At 39.3% G+C, this 26,891-nt stretch overlaps 1 protein-coding gene across 5 annotated transcripts; it reads right to left on the reverse strand.

The window, feature by feature from the left end:
• Positions 1-2,282: 2,282 nt before the first annotated feature.
• On the reverse strand, positions 2,283-21,565 carry LOC101168957 (protein phosphatase 1 regulatory subunit 1B). Of its 5 annotated transcripts, none has more exons than XM_020705127.2 (6): positions 21,079-21,565; positions 10,083-10,172; positions 8,970-9,045; positions 7,877-8,011; positions 5,633-5,703; positions 3,952-4,063 (listed from the first exon to the last, which is right to left on the reverse strand). In XM_020705127.2, the coding sequence occupies exons 1-6, from the start codon at positions 21,250-21,252 to the stop codon at positions 4,022-4,024; spliced, it is 588 nt and encodes a 195-aa protein (XP_020560786.1). In that variant the 5' UTR covers positions 21,253-21,565; the 3' UTR covers positions 3,952-4,021. The 5 variants fall into 5 exon arrangements, with proteins under 5 accessions (XP_011476232.1, XP_004071610.1, XP_011476235.1 ...); XM_011477931.3 differs by having other exon boundaries at positions 3,954-4,063; positions 5,636-5,703; positions 21,079-21,562; XM_011477930.2 differs by lacking the exon at positions 5,633-5,703 and having other exon boundaries at positions 2,283-4,063; positions 21,079-21,557.
• Between the last annotated feature and the right edge of the window lie 5,326 nt (positions 21,566-26,891).

Genomic DNA, 26,891 nt, shown 5'->3' on the forward strand with positions numbered 1-26,891 from the left:
CTGGTTTGCTGCCTGAATTTTGTGGCAGCACCTGCCTTCTTCCTGACCTTTAATGGGACACCACTAGTGACCAGAGCTGGTCACTATAGTGGTCACTAGCTGGTCAGAGTGACCACTGGTTGTATCTGTGATCGTAATCCCTGACAAACTCATGTTGACAAAGGTCGACTGCTTTTTGGGGTACAACCCTTCTGCAGCCTTTAGCATTTTTCAATAAGTTCACCATCCGAAAATGGTTTGAATGTTTTTTCCAACTTGTTTGCAATAAGGCAGCTTTCACTGCTCCATCAGTGACGTCACGGCTGCAGTGAATGCAGACAGTTTTTTGTCAGTCCAGGTAATAGTTGGTAAATCTTCTCTTTTCATAATTAAAAGACCACTGGGAACACATTTACATTAGGAGATTGGAGTAGATTTTTAAATCACTTCTCATTAAAAACTCTCACATAACAGTTGGAATTTGTTTTATTCCCCTCTCAATAAAGTTTTCATGTTTGAAGTGCTTCCTTTAGTCTTTCTCAATCAATCAGGGTGGTGTTATTCTCAGTCTCTGGGGTGCTCCTTTGCCACAACAAACCATATACCTCCACCTAACCCTGTCGTCTGCAACCTCCGTGCAGATCATGTCCTCCTTCACGTCATCATGTCCTCTTTGGTCTTTTTCTAGACCTCCTTACTAGTAACTTTAAGTGCAGGATCCTTTCACCAACATACAGTAATCACTGTTCCTCCTCTAAATGTGTCCAAATCATCTTATGCTACCGCAAGCTCTGTCTTTGATGGATTAAGTCCTGATCCTATCCATTCTGGTCAGTCCCAAAAAGGACATTTTCATCTCGACTACCTCCACCTGTGCCTCCTGTCTCTTTCTCAGAGCCACTGTCTATATATCAGGGGTGTCTGAATTTGGTGAGATGAAAATATGTTTGGCCGCTATTCTTTAAACCCTTTATAATAACATTAAATGCAAATGAACTGTTAAATTAACCCTTTTTTTTCCTCCAACAAATACTTTTAATTTCTTTACATAAAACAGAAATATATGTAAATAAATTTTTACCCAAATCACTGAATTACTGTGAATTTCATATTTGAAGACTAGAAATAAATTAAAGAAAAAGTCTGGAAAAAAAAAAAACCTCTGTCGACATTAAATCACATATTACTCACAAATAAAATACTCACTATAAATTTAAACCACGTGAACAGACAAATAACACAAATTGTTTTTTTATTCATAAGTACAAACAATTGTAAGTCTCTTCACCTCATTTGGCCCTTAAGGCTCTGAAGGTCAAGTAGCCACAGTTACACAATGTAGCCATTCACAATCAAGAAATTGTGTAAATGCTGGGGGCAACATACTATTGAATTTATGACGCCTCTTCATCTCTTTCCCACAGTGTGTGAAGTCCTCCACCTTCTTCACCAATGCTCTGTGTAACCTCACCGTTCCACTTGAGCTCCTCTCATATACACACAGACATTCTGTTTTCCAGAAGATGACCTTCATTTCTCACCTCTCTTCCAAGTGGAAAATCCTCCAGTTCTCAACTTTTTTTAATTTGTTTTAAATTATGTCATTATGGAGAGGAAATGCCCAAATAAATTTAATTTAAATAAATTTAATTTTTTCGTTTAACGCAAGGATGGGGAAACGCTTTGATTGGTGGGCCAAAAGGGGTTTTAAAATTTGACACCAGAAGCAGATGAATGAAGTCTTTTGGTAATTTACCTCATAAGAGAAAAAAATAACATGGAATCTGGGCAAAAAACGTCCTTTAACTTTTTGAAAATTTCAAATTTCATGATTGAAAATTAACATATACGTTTAAAAAAATATCACTGAGTTTTTATTTCCAAACTGTCACTTTTGTTCATATTTTAGTGCCAATTAACCAACAATGTCCATCAACCTATTGGTACCTACTGCCACATGAACACAACATGTGTTGGTATGATCGGAAAAATGACTTTGCTACTCAGAAAACACACATGGACATCAGAAGAAAAAAAAACAATCTTCCAACACCACACAGATGCAGAGTATTTTCCTGCACCTAAAACAAAGGTTGTTATATAGGGAACCATTCAAGGGGACACACCAGAATTACAGGGAAAATAAAAAATTAATATGGATTATCGATATGTTTATTCCAGTTTAGCGGGCCGGCTTGAATAGTGCAATGGGCCACAAATAGTCGCCGGGCCGTGGTCTGCAAACCCCTGGTTTACCGGGACCCCTTGGATGCATCAGTTTTAAGATAAATACACACACCAAATTAAAGGAGAAAAAGAAAAAAAATATTTATTGATACCATTGAAAGCTGCTCACTTTAAAACAATCACATGACAGTGAGAAAACAGGAGAAACAGAAAATCAAAAGAGAAATAAAGACTGAAAAAAAGCATATTCATTTATACAAGTCTTTCCATTGATACTTTTCTTCTGACCTGGGAGCTGAGAGGGGTGATTGACAGAAAGTGAAGAGTGATGGGGGTGGGAGTAATCATTAGGTCTTCAGGTCAGAGGTAAAAACAAAGTTAACTCTATATACACACAGCAGCCTGTAAGACAGACAGTACGATTGATTTATCCAGAAAACTTCCCATACATCATTTTAACATAAAGACGAAAGAGGCTGACTGAACGTAAATTATTTCATTAAAGGGGAAGAGAAAGTTAAAAAAAATTCCATAAAAAGTTTGTCTCATGCTGATTTTGTTGTTTCAGTAGCTGTGGTTTTGGCTGTTTATTTTAACCACATAATGATGCCCATTTTTGCTTGTTTTTTTGTTTTGTTTTTTCTCCAGAAAAAAAGGCAGAAGCCACTCTTCACACAGAAATTCAGATTAGAAAAAAGCTCCAACAGGAAAATCCATGACAAGAAAAAAAAACGGTTTTAAAAAAGTAGGATCTAAAGAAAAATCAGTGTAGAATTTGAAAATTGATGTTAGTTTTTCTCTTGAATTCCTCTCAATTGCGACTCATGGAGGCAGTGAAGCTCTTCATCTTTTTATTAGAGGTAGCGTTTCCATTTGAATATTTGAAAAATACAATGCCAAATTGGAAAAAGAAATAAATTAACTGGACTATAGAAAAAGAAAAAATATTTATTAATTGTGGGTATTGAATTTTCATATTGTGGCTTCCATAAAAAAAGCATCTTCAGGTTCTCAACAATGTTGCTTTATAGGAAAATATAGAAAAATTTGATATTTGACAGACAACTTTCTCCTTTAACCACCCGATTGGAAACTATGTTAGAAGAAAATGTGGTTTAGATAGAACACAAATATGGTGTGTTTTCTACTAATAACTGAAGAAAAGAAGTGGCTAAAGTCAGCTGTAACGCTTATTCCTCCAGGTGGCAGTACATGCTGACCACCTAAAAAAATGTAGGCCTTGATTTCAAACTAAAGCAGATCAAGCAGCACACATATTTAATGACCTTTAAGTGCTTTCAGAGAGGATTGCATTGGAGATAAGAGTGAAAATGTACTAAAGATTGTTTATACATTTGACCTTTTAGCCTCTTTGAAAGAACTTTTAGCTCTGAGCTGAAGAATTACGATGCAGGGAGGACTGGTCTTTGCAGGGATTTTGGTCACACTGACCTTGACCCGTCCACTTTTACAATCCACAAAGGGACTCGGGGGCCAAACTGTCGTCACTGGTCTGCTTTGTCAGATCATTCTTCACCTGCTCATAATACTTCTTTAATTCTGAACTCCCTCTCTGTCCTCTGTCTGAAATCCAGCAGAGAGGCAAAGGAGTACATGCTCAGGTGACTCACAGCTCTCACAAACCAGGGGGGGATTCCACATTTTGCCACTTTTCAGAGTTCCTCAGATTTGATTCATCACACATTATCTCTCCCAGTGTGATCCCTCCTGCTCTCTCAGTTGCACTCCCGGTTGTTCTCCTCATGTTTATCCCCCTTCCTGTCTATTTCCTCCTCGCTGTCCTCCTTCTCCTCGTCTTCCTCCTTTGCTGCTTGGATCTCCTTGGCCGACTCTCTCACACTGGGAAACTGTTCGTTGCTCGCCGTCTCTTGATGATCTGAGAGGGCAGAGGTGGAAGTCAGAAGAACAATAGAACGGTTCCCGCAGATGAGTAGATTATTTTTGATGAAAAACAATGAGTGCTCACAGTGAAATTATCCCAAATTTATGCTCATTATTTATAGATTAGACAGATTAGCAGTGAAGGTTGGTTTCTGAGTTGCAAACTGATCAGATGAGAGTAAAGCAGCAGTTCATTCCTGGTTAAACCTTTAAGATTTGACTCTTATTGAAAGACTTTATGCAAATTTTTAACATTTTGCATAACAATTTAGCTCAACCTACAGGGTCAAATATGCAGGATTCAGAAACAAAATGAAGGAGTTTAGATTTCAGTGTTTGGAGTCTTGAACAGACTTCTGTGGCAGTTGTGCTGTGCAGTTTGGCTTTTACCAATTTTTTATTCTGCTTTTCCCCCAGCAGAGTGCAAAACAGGAAACAATCTGAGGGCGAATGCTTGTGAAGCTTTTGTTTTCTAGCTTGTAACAGTTTTAAAGGACATTTTGTGTTAACTACATTTGCCCAAGATCTAACTGAAGAGCCAAGTTGCACACAAAGTTCATATTAAGGAATTCTTTCCACCAAACAACAGCTGTCCTGCCTGCAAAAGATGATGATAAGTAGAAAATCCAGATTCTGATGTACACATGTTTGTGTCCATGTGCACAACAATGAAAGCAAAATAATAAACATTGGTGGAAATGTGTGGAATATGATATTTGGAAAATTATTAAGGGCCACCAATGACAATCTGAGGTTATTTACAAATGATAATCATTTGTTTAAAGACCCAATCCCATGTCCCACATGTTCTTGTGGAATTTCCTAAAGAAGGAGGACATATGTTAAGAAAATTAAGTTGAAAATTGTATTTCTGAGTATTTATTTGTTCAAAACATTGTGAATCAGGAGGATGACAAAAAAATTCAGTTTGAAAAAGAGCTTATTTGTGATGTGGTAGATATGTTCAGTAGGCCAAAGCTCCCTGCTTTTTTAAATAGAGAGATCTCAGCAATGGGGAGAGGAAAGGGGGGTGGGGTTGCTCAGCCCCAACGGTCCTGCCCACGATACATTCCTAAGAAATTACTGCCACTCTGCTGGTACTATGTCCTGGAAAATGTCAGCTTTTTTGAGTACAGCTTAAAACCGTATAATTATAATTAAAAGACCACTGGGAACGATTACGAAATAGATCAAAAGAAGATTTCAGTGGGTCTTTAAGTCAGACTTGGTGATGGTAGAATCATAATGAGGTGGTTGTTTGTGAAAATGCTTAAAAAATGTAAAAATGTATTTACTCAAAAGACTGTCTGAAAAAGTACCACAAAGTGTGTTCACTGTCACTGATTAGAAATGTGTTTAATTACAAAATTATTACAATAACAATTTAATGGTTTGAGAACTTTGAAATGTTCTACTTAAGTCATCCTCATGAAATAAGTTATTGCAAGGAGATCTGGGGATTCAATTACTTGAATTCATTTTTTTATGAAAGTAAAAAAGGCAAAAAAAAGGAATGTGTGGACAACTGAACGTTTTGCACATTTTCACTCCACTGAAGCACAACTACCTGATTAAATAATGTGATTTCTCTTCTGTCTGTGCCATCGGCAGCCAGGGCAGATCTGTGACGCTTGGCTGGAAAAGCAAATGCAAATGCAAAAAAATAAAAGCCCAATCAGTAAATTGTAATGTTCTGTTTGGGAACTTTGTGTTTTAGCAGGATTCCACCAAGGGATTTACTGCGAGTCTGTGGTCTGAGCCGACGGAGCAATAATTCAGAATGAAATGCCACAGCTCCCTAGTGACATAATACAGATTATAAAGTTAGAATTTTGCATTATTAAACAAACAACAGAGAGAAGCCGAGTACATAGACAGGTTTAGATCAGCTCAGGGTTTGTGTTCACGGAGAGAAATGTGTACAGACAGTTAGACCCTATTAGGGCTCAAGTTTAAATAAAAAGGAAAAAAGGGAGGAAAGTTAAAGGACAGAGAATAAAGAGTCAAGTCATGACCTTTCTCTTCACATTGATCCTGTCTGACCTTTCTGACCTGCTCAGGTGCTTCATGGTCCTGAACTCAGCTGCACCTGGTGAGCTGTCCAGAATAATCAGCTGTAACTCTGCAGCTGTGAACAGAACACTATTCCACTAATGTGCTGTTTTTTAAATTGCTTTGAGGCAAATAAAGAAGATCAATATGTCTTTTGTGAAATCTTCCACTTTTTAACTCCTCCCTTTCATTAGGCTTTAAATTTGATCGAAAGATCACTTAAGTTTGAACATGACAGAGCTGGCAATGCCATCATTGGTGCCGTAATTAGTGTTTTGTTGAATAATTCTGTTCTCTCAGGGTATTTCATTACAAAAACAAACAAAACAATTCTTGGATGGATTTACAAAAGATTTAAAAAACTGTTGCTATAAGTGTTAACATTTTGGTGCAACATGAGACATACTGTGCCAAAAACTTTTAGCACAAAATTAGTCAAGAGAAAAGACGTTTGTTCTTTTTGTTCAAGAAAAATTAACCACCTATTCTCAACTGCATTTAATTAGTTCTTATTAAAAAGCTTTTATCTGCACTGTTACTTTTTACTTTAAATCCGTTCTTTTTAACTTTCCTTAAAGTTGTGTTTTATTAATCACTCTTTCAATATTTCTATTGTTTCTTTAAATGTTTCATGTAAAGTGCTTTAAACTGTTTTGCACACAAAATGTGCTATACAAATAAACTTGCCTATGTGCTGAAACAGAACAGTCCCTTAGCACTGTGCTCCCATCTCCGTGTCTCTTTAGTAACAACTATTTTCTTGTGTTACATTTCTGCTTTCTTTTGATAAACTATGGTAAGTTGCATCCATGAAATATTCATGAAAAAATCAACACTTCAGATGTTCATGCATGCACAATTGCCTTTTATTTGTGTTGTTTAAGTCCCTCCTTAATTGTTTTGTGTCTCACTAGAGTCTTTTAGCCTTTTAGACATCCAAGGCTGATTCTCCACGAAAATAGAACCAGGCTTTAGCAGAGAAATCAGTGATGCTCACAGCTGCTCTGGATGCTGGAAAGGTGCGACAGGAACAGAGCAGCTGTACATAACATTAATGTCCCAAATTGAGGCAAATAAGAATCATGGCATTTAAGAATATGATATAATTTCATTTCTCTACGATTGATACAATCCTTTATTTTAGGGAAGTGTTTGATAGTTTTTTTTAAATAACATGTTTAGCCCTAAACTGTTAGCAACCCTGCAAAATGCAAAATTGCCTATAAAAGGCTGACCCAAACCAAACCTGTTGATCCGGGATTTATCTCTCTGTAAAGGAAAAAATCTGATTTTTTTTTTAACATCGGGAGAGAAAAAACCCACAGGTGTTAGCAGTGTTAAAGTTAAAAATTCATGACACAATCTGAAATTCTTTTAAAAACTTGTTTAGTTTTTGCTAATAACAGAAATAGAAAAGAAGTGCAATCAGTTTTAGGATGAATGTAAAGGGAAGGGAAAATTGGACCAGTCATACAAGAATAAAGAAAGAAAAATACACCTTTAGACACAAAGTAGGTCAAATAGTTGTGTGTTGATTTTCTTGTTCTGAAAAGGTTTTGGATTTTAAAAGTAGATCCACTTTTCTCACTTCTTTACAGCTTCAGTGAACTAAAAGACTTTTGGAAAGAACCTATGAATAATCATAAAGGTGTATCTTTGGGGAAAAAAAAGAAGAAAAGAGGACAGCAGTTCTGCCTTTAAAGGCACAGTGTTGTTGTTGTGTCCATGGCGGTCCACAAAGACTCTCCCCTCTCACCAGCTGTTTTAGTGGAAGACGTATCTTCCCCCTCCTCCCCATGCCAGCGGTCCTCATCTTCCTCCCCTTCATAAGAGTCTTCCAAAGGGTAGACACCTAATTTCTGCATGTGTGCTTCAGCCATCTTCTGCACAGCTACAGCACACACACACAAACACACGCACACAAAGGGAGAAGGCCGCACAGACACAAGGACACAGACATGGGGATAAAGGGAAATGTTAAGGTTTTGCCTCGCGTCAACACTTTTCATCTCTGGATTCTGAATGCATGCTAGACAGGCAGGAAGCCAGCAAAGCACATGCTCACAGACTGACAACACAACAAGCAGTCAATTTGAGCTTCCCACTTACTGTTTTACACTTAAGCTGGCTCTTGTTTCCTCTTTCACCCTGTTTTTCCATCTGTTTGTTTATACACTTCTGTCTCTGCGTGTCCATCTCTCATCTCTCCTGTGATACAATCTCACCTCTGCTGCCCCCTCTGGGTCACCTTGGCTTCTCCCTTTATGGCTCTTTTGCACCCTCAGACACATGCAGTGTCTATTTTTTAAGCTTTAAACAAGTTATGAAACAAAATTCTAGACTTTTTCTCCATCCTCTCTCTCTCCGTCAGCCGATGATGGAGGATGGATTTGTGACAACACACAAATCAAACTATGCCGACAAACTCACAATGCAATAATGCATCAAAACGATGCTTACATGCATGTTTGTGTCAGCGTGCTTGTGCGCCACAGCTGTATACACAACTGACTGTAATCCTGGATCATCCAGACTTTTCCTAGACTCACACTCTGCGTCTCGCAGCTGCCACATCCTAATCTGTCTTTGTCACACAAACACGCACGTATCATGCTTTACACTGTGACAACAAAAAGAAACTCAACAATGCACATCACAACTGTTAGTGCACAACTTCTGACTCATCTCTCGTGTTTTTCCTCCGTTCTGTCATCCCTGACAGAAATCAGAGGAAATTGCTGCAGCAAAGCACGGCAAAACAAAAAAAAAGGATTTAAAACACAAGGATGAATCACAACACAATCACAACACACAACCATCACCAACTGAACAAAGCAGCTTGAACCAACCTTTAAGTGAAGGAGGCTGATAGACATTTGGGTTCACACGTTTTGGTTTAAGGACTCCATTCTCTCCCACAACCCACTGCAAAGAAAAGAGAGACGTTATTTCCAAGTTCCTCCTTAAAAAAAATGAGACACTTGTAAAGAAAAATGTTTCAAAATTCAATGGATTTTGCTTTTATGGAGAAATTATAAATCTAAAAATTACAAAAAAGAAAAATTTGACAAGAAACTAGCTGTGAGGTCAACAAAAACTACACAATAAAATAATAACAGAAGCAAACAAAAAAACAAACTTATACTTGAGTGGATGAAAACGGCATTTGATTGAGTAATAGTGATTCATTTCCCTCAATTTACTAAGTTTACTTTGTGTACGAAAGAAGGTAAACAAAGGATGTGTCTGTTGTTGTGTTTTGTTTGTTGTCAGTAAAAAATGTTTTTGATCTGTTTTCACAGACAAGTTATGTTATTACACAAATATGCTGTAATTTAAAAGAAAATTTTGATTAGATGCTTTTTGTTGTGCTCAACAGATTTTTTTGGTGTCCTGTAACTGTGTTTTCAATATTTCTAAAGAAAATTACATTTTTCTGCCACTTGAGATGCTCGTTATTTTCTGTCAATTGTTTATACCTTAAAAAAAGGTTTGTTTTGGATAATTTGAGTTTTTTTTCTTTTTTTAAATGAGACTTTTTGAAAATGTTAGCATTGATAGCAGGTTTTATGTTAAATCCGTAATATTATTTTTAATTTTGTTTGTTCGTTTGCTTGATTTGTTGACAAAGAGACAAATGTCAATTAATAAATTACATTTTTTAAACCATTTTTGAGTGTATTTTTGTGTAGAATACATATCGGTTTTCTAGACTTTCTCTGCTAAATGATGATTAATTTAAAAAACCTTTGTTAGCATTTTGTTTAAATTTAAGAATTATATAAATTATCATTTTAAACACACAAAAACAGAAGGTTTTGGAATAAAGATGAACAAATACAGGGTGGAGCAGGGATAAATTAGGTAATGAGATTTCTTTACCTTGTCAACAACGCAGGGAACAACGGAGGATAGACGGGAATCCACAGACACTTAGAAGTAAAGAAATGTTGTGACTTCACCTTTACCTGATGAGTGGACTGATCATCGTCAGGAGATGATTGGTCCGCTACTCTGAAGAGCGTTGCAGGTGTTGGCCTCCTGCGTCGAATCTATAAGCAAACACACAAACACAAAGAGCATCCATGAATAAATAAACACTGAGAGCAGTTTTCTGATTAATAATGCTCCACGCTGGCACGTCTGTCACATGGAAAACACATCAACAGTTCACACAGGTTAACAGCAAACCAGGACCTCAGTGGCTCCATTAGTGCTGCTGCAGAGCTGCTCCATGGGTTAACAGCCGACAGCTAGATTTAGCAGTCAATACGGGTCTGGTCAGAGCCCCACGCTGCGGTCAGTAGAGCAGATATGATTCATTTTTCTTGTTTTCTGCAGGATTTATTAATTGCAGCTTCCTTGCTTGCCAATGCATGCAAACATGTATGACTACCAGCACTAGTGAGCACCTCCTATACACAGAAGTCCAGCAGAAACCAATCTGGGTTGTCTTCCAGCTACTAATAATCCTTAAAGGTCCAAGTCCTACAGCAGAAAGTCGAAACCCAAAGTCAACACAAAAACTTCACCTTCACTGTACAAAAGGACACAAATGCAGGTACACCTTCACTGTACAAAAGGACACAAATGGCTCACTTTGTTCCTCTACAGGATTAAACATTGGAGTATTGATTTGGGATTTATTTCATTAAGTCCAAAACATTGCCATTTGCTCATGAAAAAAGGAGACTTTAAGCCACAAGCAAATCCTGTTAAAAACGATCAGATTTCTGTTTCTACTGTTAATAGCCTCAGTCCTGCTTAGCATGCACTGGTGATCTTTCAACCAGCAAAGATAAATCTCCAGCCCAACTTTCTTCTTTCAAATAGCACTCCTCGCTCCAAAAGGAGCAAAGCGAAAACCAGTAATGATGGATGGACTTCAGCACAGGTTTCCTTTTTTAAGGTTACATTCTTTTCGTTTGGGTCTTTACAAACTGTCCTTCCTGTTACTTTTTAATTGCGAAATTACTTTTTCCTCTAAAGCTACGTTCAAATCGGGTTCATAAACACTTCCAATAAAAAGTTCTAATCAATTAATTTCCATGTATTTATATAGCCCAATATTACAACATTGTAGTATCAATGGGCGTCATACCCGTAATTGTATAATGAACATGAAGTCATAGAATTGAATTGGTAATGGCCAGACTAAACAGACTAAGCTAAACTGGGCATCCCTGCCCTTTGACCCTGTTTCCCTATGTAAATACACATCTGGGCTTTGACATTCAAACTCTTGCATTCACGTATTCCCACGAATGTTTTTAAGTGAGTTTTCAGGCTGTTTACAGACTGTGACCAATCAGGGACTCGAATTTGTTAGTGATGTGTAGGTAGCGTCCTTTTCAAATACAGAAGTACCAATTGTTGAAAATTGTTTATGTCCAGCCGGGACTATATGGCACCAAGTCTTTCATCCATCGGAATAGAGCTGTGAAGGAAAAAAGCCTGGCACAAGATTCGTGAGATTTGCACCACTTTGACAATTCCCACCAAACCTCTTCTAACTGCAGGTACATGCACTGGGACTGGTAGCGACCGTCCTGTGTGAACGCCATATTCCTGCTTAAAACATTGTTGAACACACATTTAATGCACAGTATGTATAAATCTTTAGGGTGCATGCACTCATTGACTTAGCTGGTAACTATAAAATCTTGTCATTGTTTCCTGTGTTTTCCTTTAGGATTTTTATTATTTTTTCTAGAAGCTAATGTAAGTGTAGCCCAACCTGACAAACAGTGCAGTGTTCTGCACACATCACAGTCCATTAAATCTGCACACATCACAGTCCATTAAATCACCTCACGGAGATCAATTACACCCACACAACACATCGTTTTTCCAACTTGGGGTTGACTTAGAATCAGTTAACCTCGCGTGCACAGGCTTTCAAGTCTGGGTGGAGTGACACTTTACTGGAGTGCTGTGAACTGAATGTGTAAAGCCGTATTTATAACAGACTTTTTGTGCACAGAGTAAAAAGTGTTTTGGCTCACTTTGACACAATTTCTAAGAGATGAATTGCTGCTAAGAGAATATAAAAGCATGCCGTTTAGTGGGTTTGGCAAGTGAAACAAATAATGCATTGAAGAGTGTCCTCTGTGGTCAACCTTGGCAGTGACCTGAATCTGGGTGCTGCTGTTTACGGCACCACACAACGCTACAGGAAGAGTGTTAAGTATCCTGGCAGTATTTTGTGTAAAATGGCTCCAAAAAAGAGACCTGTGTTTGTTTTCCTTGCGTCCTGCTCAGTGAGCTGTGTGTCATTGCTCTAAGGCGCGTGTTGCCAAAGCAGAAGCTTGCTGAGAGGTTTGCTGGAAAAATGCCTCTCTCCAATTCAACAGCATGGAGTAATCAACTATGCATTTCACCTGCATACATAACACCAGACACACAATCTAATCTTGTCCAGCAACTTCCACATTTTCTGTTCCGCCTGGACGCTGAACGTCTCTTGTTTTCATCTGATTTCCATCACACTTGATCTTCTGTTTCCTCTGTCCTGTTTTTCCTCCGTGTCCATTCATTCTTTGACAGTGACATTAACTTGATTTCTGCCTCTTTATGTCAACAGAGTATGTAAGTTTTTGCTCTTTCTTTCTTTAATTTTTCCTTAATTCAAGTGGAATCTGTCCATATGAGGTTTACCTCCATCAATCCTATGTCAACCTTGTAGGAGAGTGAAGGCTCAGGATGCCAGGCAGCAGGTTTCCTCTTTGCAGGAGCTGCTAAGTAGCCTTCTGGTTCTGGCTGTCAGACACCTGCTAGCTGCCTGAAGCGATCCAAACAAACACCAAAGAATTCACGACCTACGGTCATTTGAAACACAGAAAAATGCTTGAAATACACATTTACTGTATAAACGTATATGTTTGCATTTCCGTCATACAAACATAGTCAGCCTTGCAGCATTTTTTGATGATCACACATACGTACATATCTAAAAGGTTTATGCAACGGGTGAGGGATTTGCTGTTATCAGTTTTTAAAACAGCCCCCCTCCTGTGTAAAATCTACGGATGACTATGGAGAACAAAGGTTCAAATGTCCTCTTGACTAACAGCTATGCAAATTTGTTCCCGGAGGAAGTTTCAAAACCTGAATATCACCCAACGGCTGCATGCTACTGACTTAACTACTGCTTGGGAGCTGCAGAAGACATTTGGGGTTTTTCAATAATGATACCGTATGTGAAGGGGTGAAGCTCTGGGAATTGTAGTTTTTGTGGAGTTAAACATTTTTTGGAGGTTTTAAACTAAAAAAGCTGCTCTTAAGCAAAAAGTGTGTCTAAATTTGACATATTTCTTTGTAATAAGAAGCACAATTTTAAATCCATGTCTTTATTTGATTGCTGCCAAATTTCAGAAATCAGAAATGCAACTAAAACAAAAATCCTTTTTAGTTTTGCTGCTTTTCCACAGATGAAAACGTTTGTGAAACAAACTGTGATAAAGTAGTACAAAAAAAATCAATTGAACTTAAATAATGGTTTCATTTCTTTTTTTACCATCCGAAAAAAAACCTAGAGGTCATTCGTGCGTCAATTTTCGATCTGCTTTACAGGAAATATGAATTCCGGGAAAGCATGGAATGGATCATGTCTGTGTAACTTCATTGAACACCATACTCTCTCTCCCCGACTTCATATTTGAATAAATACACCGCCTGGAAAATATAAAAAATAACTTTTAAATACACCCATTTTATCATTTATGTTTTCATTTAAAACTAGTTGTTTACACTACTAAAGTCAGGAACTTTCATTTTCTGAGATGAAAAAATGGATAAACAACTAAAAAAAAATAGAGCAACACATCATGATTTCCGAAGTAAATTCAATTCTTAAAATCAAAAGTGCAATTTTAAACACTGGAGTCTACATATGTTATAAAAGCATATGTGTTTGACCTTTCAGATGTTTTTAATGTAGTTTTATTTAGAGATGGAAAGTCAAAGGTTTAGTGGACAGAAAGCTCAGAGGGCTTTCTAAACAAAGCCTGAGGCTGTGACGGGTTAAGCACACTCACCCTGATGGTGGCAGCAGGGGCGGTGGTGGTAGTGGTGACATTGCCAATGTGTGATGACACAAACACACAGCGACTCTAGTAATTTTCCAGTCTTAAAAACCACCCCGACCTGCCGCGGTTACATAACATCATATGTGACTTCCTCAGCTAGGACAGCACAGGGGCAGAGCATGTGCGATTACTCCAGCTACCCTTTATCCTTTCATCCACTTCCTCCTGTGCATCTCTAAACCCTCCTGCTCCCACTCTCTCATTCCCTGTCACTGCTGCCAGAGAAATCACTTTTTTTTTCTTTTTTTTATCAGGATCAGTTGCAGTGGACTTTAAGTGAGTGGGCGGATGCTGCAAGCTTCCCCAACTGGGACTCAGAATGAGCATAAAGTGTGCGTGTGTGTGGAGGGCAAATAGGTGTGTTTATTCTTGCTAAAATTGTGCACAGGACTGTACACAAAAACTGAAGGATTGTAGAAACTATCATTCATCTAAAAATAGATCTTAATGAAGTTTATATTTCTTTTTTATTTTTTTGCTTTGGTTGAAGTCTTGTTTTTTTAGATGAATCGCCAAAATAATTAAATTTGATTTTTATTTAATTTGTCAAGTTTAATGGGAGCTGAAGCATTTGTTGGCAGAAATAACTCCAGTCTATTTGACCATGCAGTACTGGGTCTATGAGTCACTGACTACTGTTGACTTTGCATGTTTTTTGAGTCCTCAGCACGTGTCTTGGCTCAGAGCTGTGCCTGGGTGCAGATCGGCTGATATGGGTTTGCCCCCCGGAGGCCTTCCTCTCAGCTGGTGCTCTCATGCCAGACCTATAAAAAGCTGCTGCAGTGTAGGACACAAAAACTAGAACGGGGGAGTCTTTGGGGATTCTGTGGCATGAGACAGACGGGCTGTGAAACTCTCCACATCAGCGTCTCAAGGGGAAGTCTTCTGTACAGATCCCACCTCAGCTCAAGCAGGGAACTTCTATCTCTGTTCAGCTTCAGTCCCTGGTGCTCGAAAGCCCTCAATTTAAACAGGTCATCTCATCAAAAACTGAGTGTGTCAGCTTTATATGATCTGACCATCATTCAGGTCCACTTCCAACATAAATCCATACCTTCACTGACAGAAACATTTATTTATTCTCAACCAATTTCCATTAAATGGAAGGCACAGCATCTTTTTCATTGTTGTGCATGATAATACAGTGCATAGATGTAAGCTTATGGAGTTTATTTTGATGACCACAAAGTTTTTATGAGGAAATAAACAGAAAAAAACAGACTCCATTACTACAATTCGTTTCCCAGACTTTGATTTTTTAAGGTCTTTTTGCTTTGCCTTTAAATGCACCAAGTGGGAAATATAACTATTTTACTTCTGTTGCAAAACACCTTTTGTCTTCAACACGAATGGCTTTTGAAAAAAACACAAATGTTCTGGTAGCGTTGACGTTTGGCATGAAGCCATAGTGCATAAGTCCACAAAAAATTTAAAAAAAAAAGTGAAACACAATTTACAGCCCCAGGATAAATCGTGTCTAAAATGTCCACTACTGGTGGCCTGCAACAGAGGTGAGTGCAGTTAGAGTTGCATGCATGTGCTGAGTGAGGTTCTCCTTTCACGCAAAACTGTTTGCAATGCTAGAAGAGTATTTAAATTGCATCATTGACAAATTGTAGGTAGACTTTACTTTAATTTCAAGGTTTTGTGGAACTTTTTTTTAATTATTGGGTTAACCTATTAGGCTGGTAGTTACATTTATCCCCAAAAAAGATATATTTAACTACCTGCTTTAGAAATAAAGCATGAGTACCAGCCAAAGGCCTGGAAGTAAAGAAAAATCAATAATCTTGAATCTATTTCTGTGTAAGAAACAGACCATTACTGTTTCATTATCCTGCCTTGATCTGATGGTAACCAGTAGACTGGTCATTATGGAAATAAGTCACTTGTGCTCCTGTTTGCAGATTACAGCAGTTTAGGACCTCACCCATCTAGAAACTCCCATTGGCGCCATTTGCAATTTGTGACCAAACCCTAATTAGCCCAGTTTTATATTTCTGACCCCAATGCCCTTATTTAATTCACTGTGCACATTTTGACATTAAAGAAGCTCTGCTGTTGTTTACTTTCATTTCTGTTTCCCTGTTTTGTTTTTAATCCACCGAGTTCTGTAAAGCCACTCAATAGAACAATTGTAACATCAGCTTTTTATTCTGAACCAGCTCTCCCTTCAGGGAGCTTTTTAGAATGAAGTGGCAGAGCATCATGCTGTTTGTCTGAGTGCACTTTTGAAATGAGTTCAATAAAACAGAAAGGGTTTATTTAATACTTATGGATTTCTGATTCAGATAAATGTCACACAGACAAAAGCGACTCTCCGCACAGTTTCTGTCATCTGAGGGAGATTCAAATACAACTTCTGGTTTTCCAGAAAACTGAGATATGAAAAAAAATTCAAATAAGTATTTTAGAATTTTTAAAGGTAGATTTTAATTCATTAATATGTGTAGTTTGTGTCCACACACTTTTTCCTGCTGTCTGATGTCTAGACGTACTCTACATAACATCAACCAAATGAGACTGCTAATAATTTGTCAGCCAGAAAACAGCTGCTTGTTGAGTCTCCAGCTTTGAAAGCCTGAGTCAAGGACAAGTTGCATGCACAGTGTACTCTTCTCCGAACAGACACTGCTCTGCTGAATCCCCCCCCTGGCTAACAGCTGGTGCATGTTGCTTCTCGAAACCAACTTTTGCAGGAACCTGTGGCCCCGCCACGGGCAAACTGAACAAAGGGATGAACTGCACACAGCATCTGGAGGGGCTCTCCAATGACCCCCAAATAGAAAATACAATTACGCTGCTCCCACTGGCAGGATGATATCATACTCAGACAGCACGGCTCCTGTGTCTCACACTAACCCCCCAGTTCTTGTGTAATTAGCCACAAAATGCTGCTGTGCCTGCTGTTCCAAAAACGCAGCTTTCTGGTAAGTGAAGGAGAGCTTCATGCCAGGGGTACGTGCCAATCCAAGCCTTCCTGGAGATGATGGCAAGCTAACAGGCTGCAAGGATAATTCAGCTTTTCTTTTGTGCACTCAGATGGACCTGACACAGAGCAGCTCCAGAGGTCAACAAGCACAAACAAGGACAGAGTAGCGGCAGTTACTCATCTGGTTACTCATCTGCAACATCACATGTACCCACAGGTGATGAAAGGCGGAAAAGATTCCTGCTGATTGTTGCTATGCAGCCTGCAAATATTAGATGAACATTTCTGTAATCCTTTGTAACTGTGGCTCGTTAGCTGTAATTTTAATTTATTCTGTTTTTTTTTTTTTTATCTGAGAGACCGGTGAAACAAGACGCTGAACATCCGAGATTACATCTCACACAGCAGCAATAACATAATGCTTCGTCGTGTCAGTGTTGACTAAACAGGGATTGTGACGAATCCCATTTGTCATGAGTCACGCTCCAGCGCTCCACTCTGTACGCACACACGAGTGTCCTGTTGGCCTTTAATGAGCTGACCAGATTCCAGCTTACTGATTCTAACAGCAGCAGCTGAAGACAGCGGAAAGCTACAGTTCAGAGTCCTGGAGCAGGAACGTGCTGATCACACTTAGCAACAAGTTATAACATTATCTCCGAATCGTGTCCCCACACATCTGATCTTCATCTCATCTCTGATATGGCTATTGTTGGTTCCTGTGGGGAAGGTCAAAAGGTCCCAATGATTCCTCTGCATCACAGATCTTTTTTTTTTAAATCATGCATTTACTGACGACAACTTTGAAACGCTTTCTGTAGAAGAATTAGCCTTCTGTCTGTCCAGCAGGCATCGTGGCCCCCTTTTTAGCTCTCTGTGTACAATGTAATCAGTTCACATGTCTCTCCACTCATGCTCAGTATTTATGTTTAACTGTTTACACATCACATGAAGTCAAGAACAAGATGATGGATTGCTGGACTCTTCCTTTCATTGCATGACAACTAACTTGGCACACAAACACAGTGACAGACGACAGAGGCAGTGCTGGGGCGAAAACTGCTGAGTGCTGCAGTAACGCTTTCCTCTTTAAAACCCTCTTCAAGCCGTGGAAACTTTTCAAAGAAAACAAATAATACTTTGCATTAATTCAACATGTTATATCATTTCACAAACAGAGCCAAACCATGAGGAACCTCCGTTCCCTCAGGTCTAGTTTGAGCACACTCAGATGTTCTTTGTAGGAGTGCATGTTAACAGTCCCACAGACTGCTAGTGTTTACCCACAAACAGGTGCTGCATCAAAGGTCACTGTTTGGTGTTTTAGCCAGAGGGTGGACTGAGAGTGACGTCAGGATTGGTGGAGGTCTGATGATGGTGGTGAGACTAAGCAGAGGGGGACATAACAATACCTCAAAAGGTCTAATACGTAATAAAGATATGTTCAATGCCTTACAGTTTCAGCCAAAAGCCCTATTCTGTCTTTTTAAGCTTCTCTGACAGTTTTATAGGAACAACGTGAGACTCAGTGGGGGGAAAAAAGAGATAAAACTAAAACGGCGAAGGACGTCCACATGAATGCAGACTCTTAGAGAAGCATCATTTGAGCCCTGACCCTAATCTCTGTCCATTACGCACATTACTCCACATTTCCCGATAAGCACATAGGATTGGTGTGTGGAGGTGGTGATTATAAACACATCCATGTGCTTTTCTGTGATGTAGCAGACAATAAAAATCATGGCCCTGATGTGATGAATTGTAAAATTATGTAAAAAAAATCTCAAGAAAATATTTAAATAGTGGAACACTGTCAATAGAGGGATCTGGAAAGTACTTTTGGAGCTGTGAATATGTAGTCTTTAGTAGTAGTAGTAGTAGTATGTAGTCTTTTTTACATAGCTTGCATGCTATGTAATGATAGTAAAAAGATGTTTTGTCAGGTTAATATTGCACATCTTCTGGATGGAAAATGGGTTTTTGGGGATGGAAAAGGGTGAGATTTTCCCTTCTAATTCAAATTACACATTAAGTGACGCCATAAAATCAATAAATGATATTAAAAGGATAAAGAATAAAGATTAGTTTTTTTCTGTTTGTCTGCTTTCTGCTATGAACACTATAAATTGAAATATTGCACAAAACCTCAGAATTCTGCAGAAAAATTCATATCTGTGGTAGGTCAAATGCAAATTTGACCCACATTGTTTTGCCCTCTGCGTTAACATTTGCAAATAAGGGTGAACGCTGCAACACATCTCAGCTGGCTGCCCCCCCTACACACACACACACACACGCACACATACACACATTGTACAGTCTTTTAGTGAGTGGGCACAACATAAGTGCGTCTCACTCGGAACATTCACACGAACAAACAGGATGTTGTTGTAAACAACCTGACAGACAGAAATGTCCATTAGAGTTGACCTTTTTGATGCCAACTGTGGGGGAGCCTCTGGTGGCATAATTGTGCAGCTTGTTACCGTGGTAACATGGGCTCTGCAGCATAGTCAATGCAGTTTTGAGACTCAAATGCCACGAGATAGAACATGAAGGAGTTGTGCAACAAGTTTAGAAGAATGGAGCAGTCACTGCAGGACATTATAAAGACAAACGTATGGGGGGGGGGGGGGGGGGGGGGGTAAAACAGTACCTACCCCCTGCCTGCCCACATGTCCCTGCAGTAGATGCTGCATTTAAATACATCCTTTCATGGATGCTCCCTGCCTTTTCCCCACTCCCCCTCAGGGTAATTGTTGTTTCATCAATTCAACCTATTTTATTGAGCTTTCAGAATAACAACGGTCAATGCGTTTAAGTAAAATGTATGCATAATTGTTTTATTGTTTAACATTCAGGAGTCACCCATCTGTATAAAGAGGCAAGACATTCTGAACTTACTTTTTTGCATCAATCTGAAGTTAGCGACTAAAAGAGCTTTAACTAGGGGACACAGAAAAAGAATCGGTATACTGACATCCTGTGGTTTCTTGGAAGAGTTGATAGCGATCAGCAAGCATCAGCCCAGCATGACAGTGTCTAAATGTGTCAGCAGGAAACATTTAGTTTGTCAGAAAAATGGTAAAAGATGGTTAACTTAAGATAAGACTGGTCTGACTGGTTAATATTAAGCACAAAAAATGACTGAAAAGTGTTTTCAAAGACTTTTACATCGTGATCTGTTAGAAAAGTATGATCTGAGCCCACATTTGCTGATTTAAAACCTCTTTTATGAGTTCTGCAGAACAAGAACACACACAGAGGGATCCAACCTCAGACAGGTAAGCTCCATGGGTCAGGTATCTTTGTACCTCGCCTTCCGTCATGCTCTTCTTGTCCCACTCCATTTCTCATTAAGCCCTCAGGAGGAATGGGTCCACTGGCCTCGATGTTTCTTGAAACCGAACTACTTTGGCCCACTTACCCCTGATCTAAAATAAGAGCTACAAGCGTTACAGCAGCTAAAATGAGTTCTCAGACTTGTCTTAAGGAGAAAAAAAAAACTGAGTGCAAGCTTCTAACAGAAGGATACAGCCTCTGCTCAGTTAGCTGTAAGATACTTATGTGGCAAAGCAGGAGGGATTTCATCCAAAAAATAAAAATCTTGGTTGAAGGTCAAAATGAGTAACGTTGCAGTTCAGTGAAGAAGCAAAAAGTCCTTGATTTCAAGCACTATGTCAACTGTCTTAAAATGCAAAATGAAATAAGTCACGTCAAAGGAGAGGCTTTGACCTCACTCAGCAACAGCGAGAAGTCAATGTCATCGGGATTTATTGCCTCAGCGTGAGAAACTTTTTTAGGAGTTTTAATGCAGCAAAAGGGCTTTTTTAAAGCAGAGTGCGGGACACTGTAAATCTTTCTGTGGGTGACATGATGGTAGGCAGGTGGAATGACATTTAAATCACACAAACAGTAATCTGGGCTCCACCAGCTCACCATTTCCACTTGCCGGGGGTCCAGGTTGGTTGGCGCTGAGGTCGGAACTGCAAACTGGATCTTCTTCCTCTCTTTAGGTTCTTCATCGACTTCTGTTGACGTCGGAACTACAAACTGGATCTTCTTCCTCTCTTTGGGTTCTTCATCGACTTCTGTTGACATTGAAGGCTCCATGGCAATGGACCCTGGGTTTGGACTCCCAGTGGAGAGGAGTTGAAGCTGCCGAAAATCTCTATGCCCTCCCTGGAAGAACCTCCCACTGTTGGGTAGTCCCACTCTGGAAGGCTTCTCTCTCCTGTCTTGCCTCTTCACACCCAAACCTCCTCTGCCTCCCTTTAGAAAAATAAAAAGTTTTTCCTCCCCCCTCCTGTCCTCCTTTCTCCACCAGCTACTGCCACTATTCTTCTTTGTGCACTCCTCTAAAACCTGTGCAGCAGCAGTGGCTGAGGCATGTCCTCAGATCTGGCTGTGAGGGAGAGAGGTTGTAGGGAAAGAAGGTGAAGGGGAGGAGTCAATGGCCAAAAGAAGGCGGGGACATTTTGAAGCAGGGAGGGGTCAATCTAACGGGAGGAGGGGGGGAAAGGGATGTGGAGGGGGGTGGTGTTTTCCTCAAATCTGAGCTGAAGCTGATTTGTAATCAGGAAAAAAAACAGAAATTATAATCTCATCACATCAGCTGATCCTCTTCTGGCCTCTATTTGTGAATGAGAGATTTGTGCTGAGAGGGGGGAGGAAGCAAAGAGATAAACAGGACAGGACTGATGTGTGGTGGAAGCAAAAGGGGATCCAGCAGCTGATCCTGCCGGCTTCATTAGATTTGCAGGTGTTGTTGCGCACAGGGCTGACAGCTAAAGCCCAGTTGCTGTCGCAGTTGCTGTCTTTAGGCCAGAGGCGTGACCAAACCTGGCAGCAATCTTTTTTATTTTGGTTTTATTTTTTAAAACACACTGAGGATTCATTGACTTTCCGAACTGTAAACGTGGAAAAATCTGCTCTCTAACATAAAAAAGAAAAAAACATAAAGGTTTGCTCCAATGCGGCTTTCTGGCCCCTGCTGTCATTCTGCTCACATGGCAGAGGGATTTGCACATTGCCGAGCAGTGGATTTGGCCTCGGGGAAGAGTTGAGCTTTGGCATGGGCTGGAAAGAGGGAGGTAGCCATAGTGACGACAAAGAAGAAGGCGGAGGAAGCATTCGGCTGGCCAGAGGGCTCTGTGGACAGAGTATGGAAGGTCAAGATAGATGTGCTTTGGGACTGCCTCAACAAAATATAGAATAAACATTAATCGGAGTGTTTATCCCGCTGGTTAGAATGAGCAGAGGATGCTAGAATATTCTTTTCAAAGCAGCTCCATGTGTTTACAGATTGCCCCTTATTTGTGCATGTAAAAGAAAAAAAAATAGAAGTCAATATTTAGTTAGGACGCAAATGCTTTTCAAGTTAGCTCTACACTAGTTGAGTAACTTATAGTGCGATCAGAATTGTGCAATCTTTCATGAGGAATGTGTATTAGCCTCTGCATAAGACTCTACCTTGGTACAAGCTGCTGCATTCCAGCACTCTGAAACAAACGATTGAGTCATTTTTTGGCAAACATCAGGGAAATGATTAACCCCAAAAAGGACCTATCAGCAGGGGGGTACAGGCCCTTCCCATGAACCAAGCAGACCTCTAAGTCTTGAAGGTACCCTGTGTCTTTGGCCTGGAAGGTGCTCTCGTCTTAGAAGTCAAAGTTTTCCAGCTTTGCTTACTCATTATTTTTCCAGTCAAACACACGTTCAATCGCATTTACTTGACATTTTATCTGAAAACTGTTTTACTTTCCGACTCTCCCTAATTTGAAGTTGTTTGTTTTTTTTCCAGGCAGCCAACCTGAAAATGAAAGAATGCTTCCATAGGAGGAAGGACTCATTCAACACCTGATTTGACATGAAAATTACTCAATACATCTATCCTGCTCAATTTTTAATCGTTTTACTGTTTTTTTGTGGACTATTTTCAAAGGAAGAATTTTCTTTTTTTTCTTCTTGTTGAACAAATGTTCTCATTTAGTCTAAATAAAATGTATCTGAAAGGTCAGCCTTTTATTCTTACTTTTTTTTCCATGTTTGCCTCTTTTGTTTTTCATGTTCATCACGAGACTCTTGTTGTCAAAGATCTACTGAAGTCCATTTGTAGAAGCAGGTGAAGGTGCTCTTGACGTGTTGTGACGTTATTTTGAATTAGTTCTTTGAAAGAGAGTTAATGATTATTTGTCCGGTTTGGCCTTTGAGTTTATTGAAGATCTGCATCTAAAAAAAAAAGAAACTTGAGAGGAAATAAAAGAAAATGAACAGGATTAAGTGATTTTGAAGGTCAAAAAGTGTTCTCTTCATCATTAAAGCTTGACAGGCAGCAGACACCTTAAAGACCCACCCCGACTACCTTTTGATCTATTTTTAAAGCGTTCCCAGGGATCTTTTAATTATGATTATCTGTTTTTAGCCCATATTAAAAAAAAGCTACCGGCATGTTGTTTTCTAGGACATAATTTCTGCAGAGCTGCAGGAGTTCAATTAAAATACGTTTTGGTCGTGACCATTCCACCTTCATGTCACACATAATTGAGAGTTATTTGTTTACCTTCTCTCGTTACGACCCTTCACAACCCCTGTCTAAGATTACTAGTGCAGCAAAAATGATGAGCAGAGACAAAGAAAACAAAGACGTACGCAGATCCAGTCATCTACAAGTTGGTGCATCAGAATAGAGCAGATAGGCTTTTTTCCTGATGCACCAAGATCTGTTTGAAGAAATACTCAAAAATTGAATTTCATACTTATTTTCTTAATATGTGTCCTTGGTCATCAGAAAAATGCCATAAGAACATGTAAAAACCCCAAAAGCACAGTTTTCTATGGCATGGGTCCGCTACACACCGACAGTCACATCAGAGCCACCACTACATCTGATTTTGATCACATTTCACATCAGGATATTTCATGCTGTGAGCGTCTCGGCTCACTGTCATCTGCTCTCTGAAACACTGACAACTCCATCCCAGAACCGTAAACAGTAACAGTGTCTTACAGACGAGAACATCCTCCCACTTTGACTGCATGCTTTCCAGAAGAGACAAATTGTCAGGTAAGCTTTCAGATTTATTAAGCACAAATGTTTCAGGGCAGCCAGGCATTGTAAAATCCCTGGACCATCTGTCATATTAGCCAACAAATTTCCCATAAAGCTGACATGCTGATGAATAGGAATTGCTCTAATTAGAAATCAGATGGAAATTCTTTTGTACGCGAAGAATGATCCGGATTTGGGGCTTTTGGGTTGATTTGTTCCTGTGTGATCTGTTATTTTGAAGCCATGTTGTGTGTTTTGGTGTGAACACTCTGTGTGTTTGTTTGTCTATCTCCAAGTTAGATATGTCACATGCTGTCATGAGGAGGTTGTGGCAATCTATATGCAGACCCACGAGTGTTTGCTTTTATTTTTACTGTACTCCACTGTGTTTATGCGTTTTATTTCAGGCACCACATCGGATCGCTGTTCTGGCAGAACAAAAGGAAAAAGCTGATGAAGATAGGTCCTGTTTACAGGCAGCAAAGCAAGCTGCATAATAACTCCTGCAGCCAGTAAGGACAATCTGTACTGAATGTGTGACATGAGCTCTGTAGTTAGTTACTGGAGACGCTCCAGTGAAGCTCCAAACACAGGTTGGAAAAAAAAGGGTGTCGATTTATCTTATCCTGAGCAGAATGTCTTCTACCGTTTGACAGGCAGTAGAGGGAGGACTGTCAAAAACTTCCCTGTCACAAAAGTAGCTCCTCAAACTCCACGCAGATGAAACCTGGAGCTGTAATAGGCCCGATGAATGAACCGAGAGCAAAAGAAAGAAGTCAAACTTAATTTTTTCTGGCTGTTGTAATAGGCAGATGAATTTGCAGAGGATTTCCATCACAAAGATTTATGTAAAAAGCTAAATATTCCATTAATCAGGATAACAAGAAAGCTAGTAACAGGTGGTAATTCTGCAGATAGACAGCAAGAGATGGCCTGTCTGTCAACGCCTTCACTCATCCCGCGCCATCTAATTACAACAGCATAACTTCACACAATAAACAGGTTGTGTCTTCATTCACGTTTTGCTCTAAACAATTCTGAAGCAACAGGGATGGATCATGGAGTTTGTTTGGGATGCACATCCTCCATCTACTGGTCAGAATGGGTAAATACAATTTATTTTACATTTAGGAACATTTGTTCTCCAGATTTGTTCCTGATAATATTAACTTGCATCGTAGCACCATCAACTTAAGTCTTAAAAAGAATGTTAAAATAAATATTTGATAGTCACAAATTGCCAGTTTAAACAACTTGTGCAGACACAAAAAAAAAGCAGTTCTGCATCGTCAATGGAAAAGCTTAACAACAATCTCCTGAAGCTAAATAAAAGATCATTGTTCACGAGTCCCAAACCTTCAGTTTCAAGTCAGCACTACAAAAATAGACCCCCCGAAATAAGTCCAACATTCTTAAAAGTAAGGGGCTGGACGGTGGAGCAGTTGTTAGCATTTTTGCTCCACAGCAAGAAGGCCCACAGCTCAAGCCCCAGCTGGGGTGCATGCATGGGCTCCCCCAGGGACCCCGGCCTCCTCCCACCGTGCAAAAACATGCCTCATAAGTTAATTGGTTACTCTAAATTGTCCCTAGGTGTGAATGTGAGTGTGCATGTGTGTGTGATTTGTGGCCCTGCAACAGACCAGCAAACTGTCCAGGATGTCCTCTGCCCTCGCCCACGTGTGAACGGGATAGACTCCGGCAGCCCCATGTCCCCAAAAGGGACAAATAAGCTTAGAAAGATGAATGAATGAATGAATGAATGAATGAATGAATGAATGAATGAATGAATGAATGAATGAATGAATGAATGAATGAGTTCTTAAAATTAGAAAAGTGTTTTTTGTATACGCAAAAACATCATGCAAATGGGGCAAGAAAAATCTTCTTACCAAGAATTCTTACTCTTAAGAACTTCTAGTCACTAAGATGTATATTTTACTTAAACAAAGAATGATATAATTATTTTTCTTGCAAGATAGAAAATTAGACATTTTTTTTCTCAAAAAAAGAATCCTTTTCATTTTTTAAGATTCGTTTTTTGCAGTAAAAGAGGGTCAAGTCTCAAGTCTCTTCATGTGAGATTTACTATATGTGTTTTCCAGGTTCCAATCTAATGTCTCCATCTCTGGAAGTTGCTTCTTCAAGTATATTTTCTGATCAGGATTCTGAGCCAGGATTTTAGATTGAATATCTTTTTCTCTTGGTGTGAATTGGTGCACTGTGAAAAATACACAACAGTTTAGTATATTAGAGATTATGTGTTTGCACCTTTTGGCTTATCCCTGCTGGGGTCTTCACAGCGAGTTTTAAGCCAGATGCCCTTCCTGACACAATCCTGTATTTCCAAGGCACAGGGAGACCCAGACATAGTTAGGCATCAGTGAGAAGGGGCTTAAGACCATGTCTATCTTAAAAACAATTCTACAAAAGACAATTTTGAGAGAAATCAGACACACAAACAGACACAAAACCAGCTAAAAAGTAAAGTTTAGGGATTTCTGACATCATGCCAAGGGAGGAAAACATATCTTTCAAGGAAACAAAATTTCAACTCTGTTTCCGGGCTAGACGATCACAGAGCAGCAAAAATATTTTTTTAAATGAGCTAAACAAAATATTGCTAATGAGAAAACAACAATACAAATATAACCATGATTAAAAGTTTTTTAATAAAAAAAAATGTGAACCAAAAAGCAGCTAT

Source organism: Oryzias latipes, chromosome 8 (genome assembly GCF_002234675.1).
Source record: "Oryzias latipes chromosome 8, ASM223467v1".
In the NCBI taxonomy this organism is placed as follows: Eukaryota; Metazoa; Chordata; class Actinopteri; order Beloniformes; family Adrianichthyidae; genus Oryzias; species Oryzias latipes.

Coding starts and splice junctions, on each gene's coding strand:
- LOC101168957 (XM_011477930.2), bottom strand. CDS start 21,252: ATGGAGCCTTCAATGTCAACAGAAGTCGATGAAGAACCCAAAGAGAGG. Junction 8,012..8,969: donor TCAGCCTCCTTCACTTAAAG/GTTGGTTCAAGC, acceptor TGTGTGCTGTAG/CTGTGCAGAAGATGGCTGAA. Junction 4,064..7,876: donor GTCTTCCACTAAAACAGCTG/GTGAGAGGGGAG, acceptor CTGCCCTCTCAG/ATCATCAAGAGACGGCGAGC.